Source organism: Lepus europaeus, chromosome 5 (genome assembly GCF_033115175.1).
Source record: "Lepus europaeus isolate LE1 chromosome 5, mLepTim1.pri, whole genome shotgun sequence".
Taxonomy (NCBI): Eukaryota; Metazoa; Chordata; class Mammalia; order Lagomorpha; family Leporidae; genus Lepus; species Lepus europaeus.
Genome location: NC_084831.1, coordinates 54,242,817 through 54,256,472, shown reverse-complemented (window position 1 = coordinate 54,256,472; position 13,656 = coordinate 54,242,817). Strand labels below are relative to the sequence as shown.

General features: G+C 39.6%; 1 protein-coding gene across 2 annotated transcripts in view; it reads left to right on the top strand.

The window, feature by feature from the left end:
• DOCK7 (dedicator of cytokinesis 7) overlaps window positions 1-13,656 on the top strand; it is a 248,232-nt gene that overhangs the window by 178,949 nt on the left and 55,627 nt on the right. For both annotated transcript variants that reach the window (XM_062191451.1, XM_062191452.1), the window contains 4 exons: window positions 5,640-5,822; window positions 5,927-6,062; window positions 8,247-8,343; window positions 10,716-10,812. In XM_062191451.1, the coding sequence (XP_062047435.1) occupies window positions 5,640-5,822; window positions 5,927-6,062; window positions 8,247-8,343; window positions 10,716-10,812 (513 nt within the window). The remainder of the gene's footprint in view (window positions 1-5,639; window positions 5,823-5,926; window positions 6,063-8,246; window positions 8,344-10,715; window positions 10,813-13,656) is intronic.

Here is a 13,656-nt window from a genome sequence, read left to right as displayed (position 1 = left end):
TTAAGGAAAAGTGACTATAATTTTCCTTCTTCAGATGGTTTCTTCAGGTTTTGGAAACGAGGATGGAATAACCAGTCAGATGAGCTGGGCAATTTCCTTTTTTACTGTGTTCTCTGTTCTTTAAGATTTGAGTTACTTCTTAAAAGTATTTGGAGAAATTGTGGGTGAAGCCATCTGTGCCTGTGGTAGTTTTTGTCTTTTTAAATTTTCAAATTACTGATTTAATTTCTCTAGTGGCTCTAAGACTGTTCAAATTCTTTATTCTTACGCTGATTTTTGTAAATTTTATTCTAATAGAAATGTATTCAAATTTCATTCCATATAAAGTTGTTTTAAATATCTGTTATAATCTTTTTAATGTTTATATTGTCTATAGTAGGAGTAAACTTTTTCATTTCTGTCTCTGGTGTTTTGACCATTTCATGGCCTAATCAGTCTTATGAGAAATTTGAAATGTCTCTTAGTCTTTTTTTTTTTTTTTTGACAGGCAGAGTGGATAGTGAGAGAGAGAGAGACAGAAAGAAAGGTCTTTCTTTTTGTTGTTGGGTCACCCTCCAATGGCTGCCGCGGCTGGCGCACTGCGGCCGGCGCATCGTGCTAATCCGAAGCCAGGAGCCAGGTGCCTCTCCTGGTCTCCCATGGGGTGCAGGGCCCAAGCACTTGGGCCATCCTCCACTGCACTCCTGGGCCACAGCAGAGAGCTGGCCTGGAAGAGGGGCAGCCTGGACAGAATCCGGCGCCCCGACCGGGACTAGAACCCGGTGTGCCAGCTCCGCAGGCGGAGGATTAGCCTAGTGAGCCACCAGCGCCGGCTCTCTTTAGTCTTTATAAAGAATCACTTTCATGGGACTGTTGAGCCTCATTTTTGAATGTTTATTATTTACTTCTGTGTTCTTCCATGTTCTTTGAATTTACATTGTTCATTTTCTAACTTCTTGAAATAGATACTGGAATCACTAATTTTCATCTTTTGTTCTTTGACATGGATTTTAAGTCTGTATATTTTGCTATAGGTATTGTTTTATTTAAATTCTATAGTTTTTAACCATTTTCATCATTCACTTTAAAATATATCTAAAGTTCATTATGGCTTTCTTTTAGATCTTTGGACTGTTTAAGAGGTTTTTTTTTTTCTTTGTAAAATATGTCTTTTAGAATTTTCTATACATGGATGCCTTGTGTATGAGAAACTGTCTCTGCCTGCTCCCAGCTAAGGCTACCCGGGAGCTCTGGCCACTGGTTCTTGATTTTCTGCCCTTTCTTGGCAAATGTGGCAACCAGAGATTGTAGTTCTGAAGAGAATGGGACAGAAGGGTGCAAAGGCAGATAAGATCATTGAATTTTTTTTTTAAGATTTATTTTATTTGTTTAAAAGGCAGAGTTACAGAAAGAGGGCGAGACAGAGGTCTTTCATCTGTTGGTTCACTCCCCAAATAGCCACAACTGCCAGTGCTGGGCCAGGCCAGAGCCAGAGTTTACCAGGTCTCCCTAATAGGTGGCAGGACCCAAGCACTTGGAACATCTTCATCTGTCTTCCAAGGCACACTAGCAGGAAGCTAGAGCAGAAGTGGAACTGGCAGGTCTCAAACCCATGTCCATATGAAATGTTGGTGTTGTGGCTCAATCTACTATGCCACAATGCCAGCCCCATTGAATATCTTAATCAGCAAGTTTCTCTTCTTGAGAAAGCAAATGCTAAACTGAAGAAAGAAATGGAAGAAATGAAGCAAGAGCTAATTCAGGCAGAAATTCAAAATGGAATCAAGCGAGGGCTGGCCTCATAGCCCAGCAGATTAAGCCTCCATCTACGATGCCAGCATCCCATATGAGTGCCAGATCTTGTCATGGCTGCTGCACTTCAAATCCACCTGCCTGCTAATGTGCCTGGGAAGGCACAAGAAGATGGTCCAAGATGGCCCCTATCACCCATGTGAGAGATTCAGATGGAATTCCGGGCTCCTGACTTGGCCCTGGACCAGCTCTGGATGTTGTATTTGGAAAGTAAACTAGGAAATGGAAGAACCTGTTGTCTCTGTGTCTTTCCCTCTCTGTAACTTTGCCTTTCAAATAAATAAAATAATTCTTAAAAAAAAAAAAAATGGAGTCAAGCAAATAGCATTCCCATCTTGCAGTACACTGCAGGCTGCTTCTACAGCTTTTGAAAATGTGATACAGTTGACACAAGTAGCAACTATATTTTTTGGTGTTAAAAAAACAGGTAAAAGAAGGAAAAGAAAAGGTGAAATAAAAACAGAAAAGAAAGGAGAGAAGGCAGAGAAAAAACAGCAAGCAGTAAGTGCTGACTCTCAGGCAATACCTGTTTCCCATCTAGATCTTGGAAGCTGTTGCCTCCTTACTGCCAGAAAACACTTTGATGTAGATTCTTTGTATGTAGACGTAGCTGTTAGAGAAACAACTCCAAGAACAGTTGTCATTGGCCTGGTGAATCATGTTCCTCTTGAACAGATACAGACTCACAGGGTGGTTTTCCTTTTACCTGAAACCTGCAAAGATGAAGGGAGTACTCTCTCAAGCAATAGTAACGTGTGCTGGTTCACCAGAGTTGGAAGCTAAGCTCTTCCTAAGGGGTCTGCACCTGTGCCTTCCCAGGAGAGGCTGACAAAGAGCTAAATCCTAAGACTGGGAGCAGACCAGCCTGATCTTTACACTTTCCATGAGTGTGTGGACACATGTGAAGGAGCTGGCTCCCTTTGAGGGAAAGGAGTGTGGGCAGCTGGAACCATGAAATACTTCCGTTTCTGAAATACATTGGAGACGACTTTCATAACAATAACAATGGCTGTATTTGTCACAAAGTTGTTTTTCATCTATACAGTGACTGTGCCTGTGGTACCCGCTGTTGGTGCTTGTTATAAAAATGTTTTTATTTGACATTCTTCAGGGTTTCTTAAAAGTAGTGATCCAACTGTTGTCTTTCTGTGACGATAATGTGTCTTTTTAGCTTTGCTTCTTACGGCTAGTTTCCAGTGATTTTACTCTGTTGAGTCTAGTTTTGAATTTCTTTATTCTGCTTTGTGTTTTTGCACTTTTAAAGTCTATGATTCACTATCTTTTCTGTATTCAGTCTTATCAATTTCTCTGCTATTATCTGCTCTTCACCTTTGTCTCCTACTCTTTCCATATTACAGTTAGACAGAAGTAAGTTGTTTCATTACATGATCTCTCTTCTCCTGGGGCAAAAAGAGAATGCTCTGGAGAGAACAGTGAAGAGCAAGGAGGTTTCCATTATCCTACCTCCAGGCCTCAGAACTTGAGTTTTAGCTAGAGCAAAATAAAGGACTTTCTAGAGAAAAGTGGTGAATGTGTATGGAGTTTTGTTGATGACTGATCCGTGTTATGGAGTTCATACTCGAAAATTTTCAGGGGACGGAACAGAGGTCATAGGAAAGCTCATTAAAGAGACTGTAAAGACTTCATGGTCATCAGAATTTTAGGAAGAATGAAGGCTTCTGAATACTGGACTAGTTAGGGTGATAGATAAAGAGCATAATGCAATTAATCCTGATAGTCTGAAAGCAGATCACACTGGTGAAGATGCACAGCTGTAGTGCAGAGGGAGACGTATGATTGTTGCCTGGAAGATGTAGAACTCTGGGACTTCTTCCTCAATCCTGGTAATAATGTTATGAAATAGTTATTTCTGTTTTCTAGAGATCATTTCCTTAATAACTAGAAAATTAAGAATTGAGAACCTGAAACACTTATTGTAGATGATAAGTTAACTTCTCTTCAGTTCACATCTGTCTTTGTGACAGCTTTGGGAGAATGGGGAATACAGTCCCTCAAGTTGTTTCTTGTAGGGCTTAATTCTCCCATGGAATTCTGTTTAACAAAGATTTTGGAGACTACTAATGTCCTGTTTTTTTTTTTGTTTGTTTGTTTGTTTGTTTTTTAAGATTTTATTTATTTGAGAGGTAGAGTTACAGACAATGAGAGGTAAAGACAGAGAGAAAGGTCTTCCATCCACTCCTCAAATGCCTGGAGCTGCACCAATCCGAAGCCAGGAGCCAGGAGCTTCTTCCTGGTCTCCCACACGGGTGTAGGGCTCAATGCTTGGGCCATCTTCTGCTGCTTTCCCAGGCCATAGCAGAGAGCTGGATCAGAAGTGGAGCAGCTGGGACTTGAATCGGCACCCATATGGGATGCCTGCATTGCAGGCGGCAGTTTTACCTGCATATGCCACAGCATTGCCCCCCCCCCATTGGTTTTATATAAGGCAAATTTCTAGTTTATGATGTGCCTTTTTCTATTCATTTATTTAAATAAAAACATTCTCAATTTTAATTCAGATAAATGTGACCATTTATTGTAGGTTATGGTTTATGTTTTTATGTCTTTTTAAAAATATCTGGGGCTGGCACCATGACGCACTAGGTTAATCTCTGCCTGTAGCGCCAGCATCCCATATGGCTGCCAGTTCTAGTCCCAGTTGCTCCTCTTCCAGTCCAGCTCTCTGCTGTGGCCCAGGAAAGCAGTGGAGGATGGCCCAAGTGCTTGGGCACCTGTACCCGCATGGGAGACAAGGAAAGAAGCTCCTGGCTCCTGGCTTCAGATCAGCGCAGCTCCAACTGTTGCGGCCATTTGAGGAGTGAACCAACGGAAGGAAGACCTTTCTCTCTGTCTCTCTCTCTCACTGTCTGTAACTCTACCGGTCAAATAAATAAGTAAATCTTTAAAAAAATTATCTATAATATCATAAATATATCCTCTTAGATTTCCTTCTAAAAGTTTTAAAGTTCTGCCCTTTGCATTTACATTCTTTTGTCTGGAGTATTTATTCAGGGAGGGAAGGCAATGTTGTAAGTTGCGGATCCGTTTTTTTTTCTCTAGGAAATTCAGTTGTCTCAACGCCATTTATGGAACATTCCATTCTGTTACCACTGTGCTGCAGCACGAGCTCTGTCATAGATCAGATTTTCAGATATGTACTTGACACTTTTTGTACTCTATTCCATTAGAATTTTTCTATCCATTTGCCAAAATCAAACTGTTCTAATTATTATGACTTTTTAATACTTGTTAGGTAGAGCATCCTTCATGATCTCACAGAGTTCATGTTTGGATTTTTAAAAACTATGTACTGTGTTACTGGCAATTTATGTGGGAGTATAAGCGATATCAGTGTATGCCTATCCCTTCAGTTCAGAATAATTTCAAGTCATATTTCTGAAAAATAGGTACTTGAAAATTTGATCAATGTATTTATACACACTAGAAAGTTCAGATATAAAAAGTACCTGCTTTTTAACCAAAGAAATGTTTTTCAGATAAGGAAGATTGTGGATTTGGGGCTGAGTATCAAAGCTAATTGTGCCCAGGTCACAGGCACTTATCACAATGTTAATACAAATGAATTCACATGTAACAATGTGCATACATCCCTGAGCATTGTAGGTAAAAGCTGGGTCTCTGGAGCTGTACTTTGTGCATTTGAACCCCATTCTACCCTTTATTATAAAATACTTTTGATGACTATTACTGTATGACATACAGGTGTTATCTAAATAAAAATGGTTCTTTTTTAAACATATTATTTTTAAGCAATTTAGGTTTTAGAAGAAAGCAGTCGACAGCCAAAAAAACATGAAATGGTCATTGATCAATCTGTCTATTTTCAGAGTGGCAGGCAACATACTACCTTCTCAGCAGAATCGAGTCGCAGCCTTTTGATCTGTCTGCTCTGGGTTCTCAAGAATGCAGACGAAACAGTTCTACAGAAGTGGTTTACTGATCTGTCAGTGCTGCAGCTAAACCGGCTGTTAGATCTGCTTTATCTCTGTGTGTCATGCTTTGAGTACAAAGTAAGTGGCCAGTATACATTGCAAAGATTAAGGAAGAAAACAATATGGAAAAGGAAGATGAAACGTGTCTTAATTTCTCTTCTTTTCTAATGTTCAAATTTTAGGGGAAAAAGGTGTTTGAAAGAATGAATAGTTTGACTTTTAAGAAATCAAAAGACATGAGAGCAAAACTTGAAGAAGCTATTCTTGGGAGCATAGGTGCTAGGCAAGAAATGGTGCGCCGAAGCCGAGGACAGCTTGGTACGTACCCAGTCTCTTCTTCTGCTGAGGGTTTTCTCAGTTTCCTTGAGTTATGTTATAAAGATCACTGTTGCAAGTTTTTAATCGTAATTCTGTGCTTTCTTTTTTTAAGATTTATTTTGTTTTATTTGAAAGGCAGAGTTACCAAGAGAGAGGGAGAGACAGAGCTCTTCCATCTGCTGGTTCATTCCCCAGATGGCTGTATTGGCCAGAAGCCAGGAGTTTCATCCAGGTCTCCCACGTGGGTGGAAGGACTTGGACCATCTTCCACTGCCTTCCCAGGAGTATTGGCAAGGAGCTGGATTGGAAGTGGAGCACCTGGGACTCAAATTGGCACCCATAAGGGATGCCAGTGCTGCAAGGGTGGCTTATCTGCTACGCCACAGTGCTGACCCCAATTCTGTGCTTTTTTAAAAGAAGGCATTTTAAACATCATGATGAATTAACTTAAATAATTATTTCTCTGCAACAATGCAAGGTAAAATTCTGATTTCAAGAGAGCGAACAGACTTCTCCCTTGGCTCTGGATAGTCTCAGTGGATGCCTATTATCTTCCTGTCATTATTAATAGCACCTACCCCCCCCCACTGCCTTTATTGAAATAGACTTTATTTTTTAAAGCGGTTTTAAATTCACAGCAAAATGGTTAAGTACAGAGATTTCCTGTATACTTCACACCCTTACACACGTAGCCTCCCCCATTATCAGCACCTCCCACCAGAGTGCATATTTATTATAATCAGTGAACTATGTTGATGCAGCAGCACCTAGAGTCTTTAGTTTACATTTGGGTTCCTGTGGTATAGTATCCCTTTTTACTCTTTTTTTTTTTTTTTTTAAGATTTATTTATTTATTTGAAAGGCAGAGTTCATTCCGCCAGTATCGTATTTGCTTGTTTAAAAACAGTTTATGAGGGGCTGGCGCTGTGGCGCAGTAGGTTAACGCCCTGGCCTGAAGTGCTGGCATCCCATATGGGCGCTGGTTCTAGTTCCAGCTGCTCCACTTCCGATCCAGACCTCTGCTATGGCCTGGGAAAGTAGTAGAATATGGCACAGGTCCTTGGGCCCCTGCACCTGCATGGGAGACCCAGAAGAAGCTCCTGGTTCCTGGCTTCGGATAGGTGCAGCTCAAGCCATTGCAGCCATTTGGGGAGTGAACCAGTGGATGGAAGACAGAGCGCTCTCTCTCTCTCGCTTGCTCGCTCTCTCTCTCTCTCTGCCTCTCCGCCTCTCCTTCTCTCTCTGTATAACTCTGACTTTCAAATAAATAATATATGATCTTTAAAAAAATTACAAGGCGGCCGGCGCCGCGGCTCAATAGGCTAATCCTCCGCCTTGTGGCGCCGGCACACCGGGTTTTAGTCCCGGTTGGGGCGCCTGATTCTGTCCCGGTTGCCCCTCTTCCAGGCCAGCTCTCTGCTATGGCCAGGGAGTGCAGTGGAGGATGGCCCAAGTGCTTGGGCCCTGCACCCCATGGGAGACCAGGAGAAGCACCTGGCTCCTGCCATCGGATCAGCGTGGTGCACCAGCCGCAGCGCGCCGGCCGCGGCAGCCATTGGAGGGTGAACCAACAGCAAAAGGAAGACCTTTCTCTCTCTCTCTCTCTCACTATCCATTCTGCCTGTAAAAAAAAAAATTACAAGGCACTGTGGCATAGCATACTAGACTAAGCTTCTGCCTGCAGCGCTGGCATTCCACACAGGTGCTGGTTCATGTTCTGGCTGCTCCTCTCCCAATCCAGCTCTCTGCTATGGCCTGGGAAAGCAGCAGAAAATGGTCCAGGTGCTTGAGCCATTGCACCCATGTGGAAGACCCAGAAGAAGCTCCTGGTTCCTGACTTCGAATTGGCTCAGCTCCAGCCGTTGCACCCATTTGGGGAGTGAACCAGCACATGGAAGGCCTTTGTCTCTTCCTCTGTCTGTAACTACCTCTCAAATAAATAAGTAAAATATTAAAAAAAAAAAAAAAGCAATTTACAGATTTTTTCAGAATTCTTGTAGCAAATGCATTTCTTCAGTAACTATTATAAAATATATACCAAAAAACAACATTGTCAGATTTTGCCACTTGTACTCAGGTTAAAATGTTGATGATATGCAATGTTTTTTGTGTATTTACAAATATACGTCTTTGTGAACCAACTGAAATAACATTTTAAAATTTGTTCTGAAATGAACCTGACAGAGAGAAGTCCATCTGGGAGTGCCTTTGGAAGTCAAGAAAATCTAAGGTGGAGAAAGGACATGACTCACTGGCGTCAGAACACGGAGAAGCTTGACAAGTAATCATCACCTTTTACCTCATTTACTTACAGGCTTGTTGGATCACAAATGCTAGATCAGAATGCTTAATTTTTGTTTTATATTCATTAGTAATTCAAATCTTATATTTAGTTTTAAATTTTTAAAAGATTTAGTGGAAGAATTTGTCATGTGATTATGGCAGAGCAGAAGGTAATATTTTTTATTTCCTGTTTCCTCCAACAAGTCCCCTAGGAAAAAGCATTCAGCAGCTATTTTCTGAACATATTTTAGGTGTCATACTGAACTAGGGGTCTCAAGTTATACAAAGCATTAGACCCTAATATTTGCCCTCTTGAAGCTCAGAGTATTATTGCAGCACAAAAGCAAACTAAGTTGACTGACTGACTGCACTGCCCAGAACAAATGCAGGTGTGCCCAGGGGCCTACAGGTAAACTTGTCTTGCTTGAAACTTGCCACTGAGTTGAGGGTCTAAAATTTTTTTCTTGAGAATTTGCAATTGTTAAGTTAGCCCTCCGTTAACTTGACTGACCCCAAAACCTTTGAGAATGAGTGACCAACTCATTCAGTTTTGTCTGCATGTTTAGCATTAATTGTCCCACATTTCAGGGCAAACCAGAATGGACAACCACCCTGTCCAAGACCTCTCTGCAGACCAAGTCTCAGAAGAGACTTGTGAGAACAAATAAACTTCCAGAAATGTTTTTTCATAGACAATAAAATCACACCACACAGGAAACACTGGCTTGTGAGAGCCAGGGAAGAGAGAGAGAGAATGCTTGCGCAGTCTCATTACCATATCCCCGAGAGTTTGAAATTATCCTGCACTGAATATAATCTAATTGTTACCTTAAATTTCACCTGAGTGCTTTTCTCTCCATCTGCCTGTCCAAGTCCATTTCTCTGATTGCTTTTCAATGTGTTGTTTGAAAATCACATATCTATAATCTTAGTATATTGCTGTGTTTCTGCATTTGTATAACATGTTCTCTTGGCCAATCTTTGTGTGTTTTAAGACCTTTTGTGGGTTTTTTTTTTTTTTTTTTTTTTTGGTGTTTTCTTGATCCTCTTTGATTAAACTACCTTGCTGTTGTTTCTTTATAGAATTTCACCAGAAATTTTCAATTTGAATAGCAAATATTTTCTAATTTTAATCTGATAACTATATAGTATTTTATTAAATTTAATTTGTGAAGTGGAAATACATGAAATATCCTTTTTAGTGCTGGTAATAAAGATTCAGACTTACAGATCTAAGAATTTCAAAAAGTTAGCATTTAATATGTCCTTATACTTTGTTTTTTTTTTTTTTTTTTCAAGATTTATTTTATTTTACTTGAAGGCAATTTGGAGTGGGGGGGTGGTGGAGAGAGAGAGAGAGATTGATCTTCCATCCACTGGTTCACCCCCCAAATTATGCAATGGCTGTAGCTTGGCCAGACCAAAGCCAAGAACCAGGAAGTCTTTCCTGGCCTCCCATATGCTGCTTTCCCAGGCACATTACCAGGGAGTTGAATTGGAAGTAGAGCAACCACAACTCCATCGAGTGCTCATATGGGATGCTGGCACTGCAGGAAGCAGCTTAACCTGCTACACCACAACACTAGTGCTTTGTATTTGATTTATTTATTACTACCCTTACCCATAAATCATGTGTGGTTATTTCTAAATTTTTTATTTTCATTAAATTACACTTATATAAATGTTAGTATTTAAAAAGAACTATTTTATCAAATTGTTTCCCCATTTTATTGTTATAATTGACAAATTATGTGATTATAGAATATAAAATTGTATTTTAAATATGCACATACAGTTGTGAAATGATTATAACAATTAAGTAATTAACATATCTATCACCTCACATGGTTATCTCTTTCAAATTGTTTTGTTTCCAATGAATGATTGATCTACTCTCATTATAGAGTTAAATGATCTTAAGAGCATATTTGGTACCAAACATTTTGGGGAAATTAGATGAAATCTTAAAAAAATAAGTACTTTTATACTACATAAATTGAAAAACTTGAAATGCTAAGATAAATATGAAGCAGCCCTAAATACTAGCCCACATAGCACCACCTAGTGGCCTGCCATTCAGGATAAAATCATGTGTTTGCTTCATGTCTCAAAACTAACACATAAGCATTTTGCTTTTAGTGGCATTGTGCTTCAGTAGTGGGGTGCGATCATGTTTATTGACAAAATCAACCAAATGTTGAATAAAGAACATTTTTAATATGTGAAATACTGCTTTTTTTCTTACCATAAATTTTTATTCATACAAATATTGAAGATAGTTTCAAATTTTTGATTCCTATGCACTCTAAGTCTCATTTAGATTGTGCTTTATAGAAAGATAAATATAATTTTTATAATATTTTGTATTAGGTCAAGAGCAGAGATTGAACATGAAGCACTTATTGATGGGAACCTGGCTACTGAAGCAAATCTAATTATTTTGGATACATTAGAGATTGTTGTCCAGGTAAGAATACAAAGAAGATATTTTTGTTTTGGATTTTTCTTTCTAAAGTGGTCTTTTTTTTCCCCCAGAAACCTTTTATTTAAGGAATACAAACTTCATGTATTTCATAATTGCAACATTAGGTACATGGTGATTCTTTCCACCCTACCCGCCCTCCAACCCACTTTCCCAACCCACTTGCCCCTCCCTCTCCTATTTCCATTCTTATTTTTTACTAAGATCTATTTTCAATTAACTTGATACACATTTGATTAACTCTATGTTAAGTAGAGTTCAACAGATAGTATGGGAAAAAACAAAAACTGTTCCTCAACAGTCGAGACAAGGGCTGTTCAAAGTCATTGCTTCTCAAAGTGCCAATTTCACTTCTATAGATTACCTTTTAGGTGCTGTCTTAGTTATGACCAGTCAGGGAGAACATACGGTATTTGTCCTTTGGGGACTGGCTTATTTCACTAAATATGATGTTTTCCAGTTTCATCCATTTTGTTGCAAACGACTGAATTTTGTTGTTTTTGTTTTTTACCACTGTGTAATATTCCATGGTGTACATATCCCATAATTTCTTTATCCAGTCTTCAGCTGACAGGCATTTGGGTTGATTCTATATCTTAGCTATTGTGAATTACACTGCAATAAACACAGGGGTACAGATAACTCTTTTGTATGCTGATTTCATTTCCCTTGGGTAAATTCCCAGAAGTGGGATGGCTGGGTCATAAGGCAGGTCTATATTCAGATTTCTGAAGTATTTCCATACTGTCTTCCATAGTGGCTTTACCAGTTTACATTCCCACCAGCAGTGGATTAGGGTACCTTTTCCCCACATCCTCGCCAGCATTTGTTATTTGTTGATTTCTGTATGAAAATCATATAAAGAATTTGAAGTGCTGTTTTGGTAAAGTGGGGCTTAAGGACAGTATTTGATGTGCCATAAAATTACATTGAAATATCAGTAGTTCCTAAAAGTTTAGTTTCAAATATGCTGTGATTCTTTGATCACAAATTGTATCTAGTCCGACAGCTTCAGCTGTTTACTCTTTGGGGATGATAACAAAATCTGTGTCTTGTCATGTCACATCCATTTGCATTTCTAAATGTCCCCTAAGTTCTTATAGTTGGCTGTCCTGCTATCATACTGATTCAACATGTGTGTGTAGCCGTAGCTGCACCTACATAATCTGGGTCTATTCAGTATCTTCTGCATGCTATAGCAGAGTTTTAGGCTCTTTATATGTAATTACCACATTTGATCTTAACAGTAGCCCTCTGGAGAGTATTAGCCAGTTGGTAACAATGATAATAACTGACACTGATTTAGTTTTTGCTATGTCAGTCGCTGTCCCAAGCACTTTACAAATATGAATTCATTTGATTCTCACAGGGAACTCAAGCAGTTGAACTGTCAGTGTCCCCCATCCCCCTTTTGTAGATAAGAATACTTCAGCACAGAGAAAATAATTGCCCATGATCACGTGGCTAGTAAATGGAAGAGCCAGAATTTAAATAAGTTACGAGCGGCTCTCAGGAGTTTTAGTAAAAATGAGGGTACTTCAAAAAGTTCATGGAAAAGTTAATTAAAAATAAGCTTATTTTGTGCAAAATTATAAAGAAGTTCATGCATAGCTGTGTCATCATACACATTTTCCTTGAAGAGCCTTCATATGTCTCATAGCTTCCATTTGCTTTCCGTTGCCAACAGTCTGTCAGCTTCTTATCTGAAAGCTGTTTCAGTGGCCCCCTGCTTCAGGATGCTCTGTGTTCTTCTCTTTCTAATCCACTGTCTGCATTTCTGTGAGCTGATCCTTCATAAAATAATTTATCGTCCATTACCCTGATTAAGAAAATTTTTTTAGAGATTGATTTTATTTATTTGAAAGAGTTACAGAGAGAGGTAGAGACATACACAGAAAGAGAGAGGTCTTCCATTCACTGGTTCACTCCCCAGATGGCCGCATTGGCTGGAGCTGGGCTGATCCGAAGCCAGGAGTTTCTTCCGGGCCTCCCATCTTCTGCTGCTGTCCCAGGCCATAGCAGAGAGCTGGATCAGAAGTGGAGCAACCGGGACTCCAGCCAGTGCCCAAATGGGATGCCAGTACTGCAGGTGGCGGCTTTACCCGCTGCACCACAGAGCCAGCCCCCAAAATTTTTAAAATATAAAAATTTAGTATTTCTTGGTTGCGTAAAGAAAAAATTTAGAAGACCCTTCATACTTTGATACTCCACTGTGGTTGGAGTAGCTCAAGCTACTGTTACAGAATAAAAGACACAGTAAATCCAAGGTACCTAATCTGAGATGGACACTCAAGCTTCATTCATCACGTCTGCATGTCAGACAGTGGAAAGGAAAAGCAGGTAGACTCCCTGTGTTCTTTTAAGGGCATGTCTCAGAAAATTAAACTTTCTCTTATGCACATTTCTTTGTAACTGGGTTCAAAGTCCCCAGGTAAAATTCAAGATTTCTGTCCTTGAAGGCGGAAGGAAAGAATGATTATGAGGGTACAGCCAGCATTCTCTACCACAGTCACTGCTTCACCCTTCCACCCTTGCCTCCTGCTACTTTTCTGTGGATCTCAAGTCAATGTACATTTGTTTGCTGATTCATTTTACTAAAACACACTTTATGTTTCCTTGCTACTATATCCATGCTCTTCTGTTTTTTCTCACTTAAATGCTATTCATTCTTCCTACCCCTTGTCTTCTCTCATCCAAATCCAACTCAGATTTTTCTACTTGAAGTCTTTCTGTCTAGATCTTATCATTGTCTTACCGTTCAAAAATGGGTCCATGTGTATTCCATCTTTCAAACCAGAGTGCAAGTACTCTTTTATTTATTTATGTATT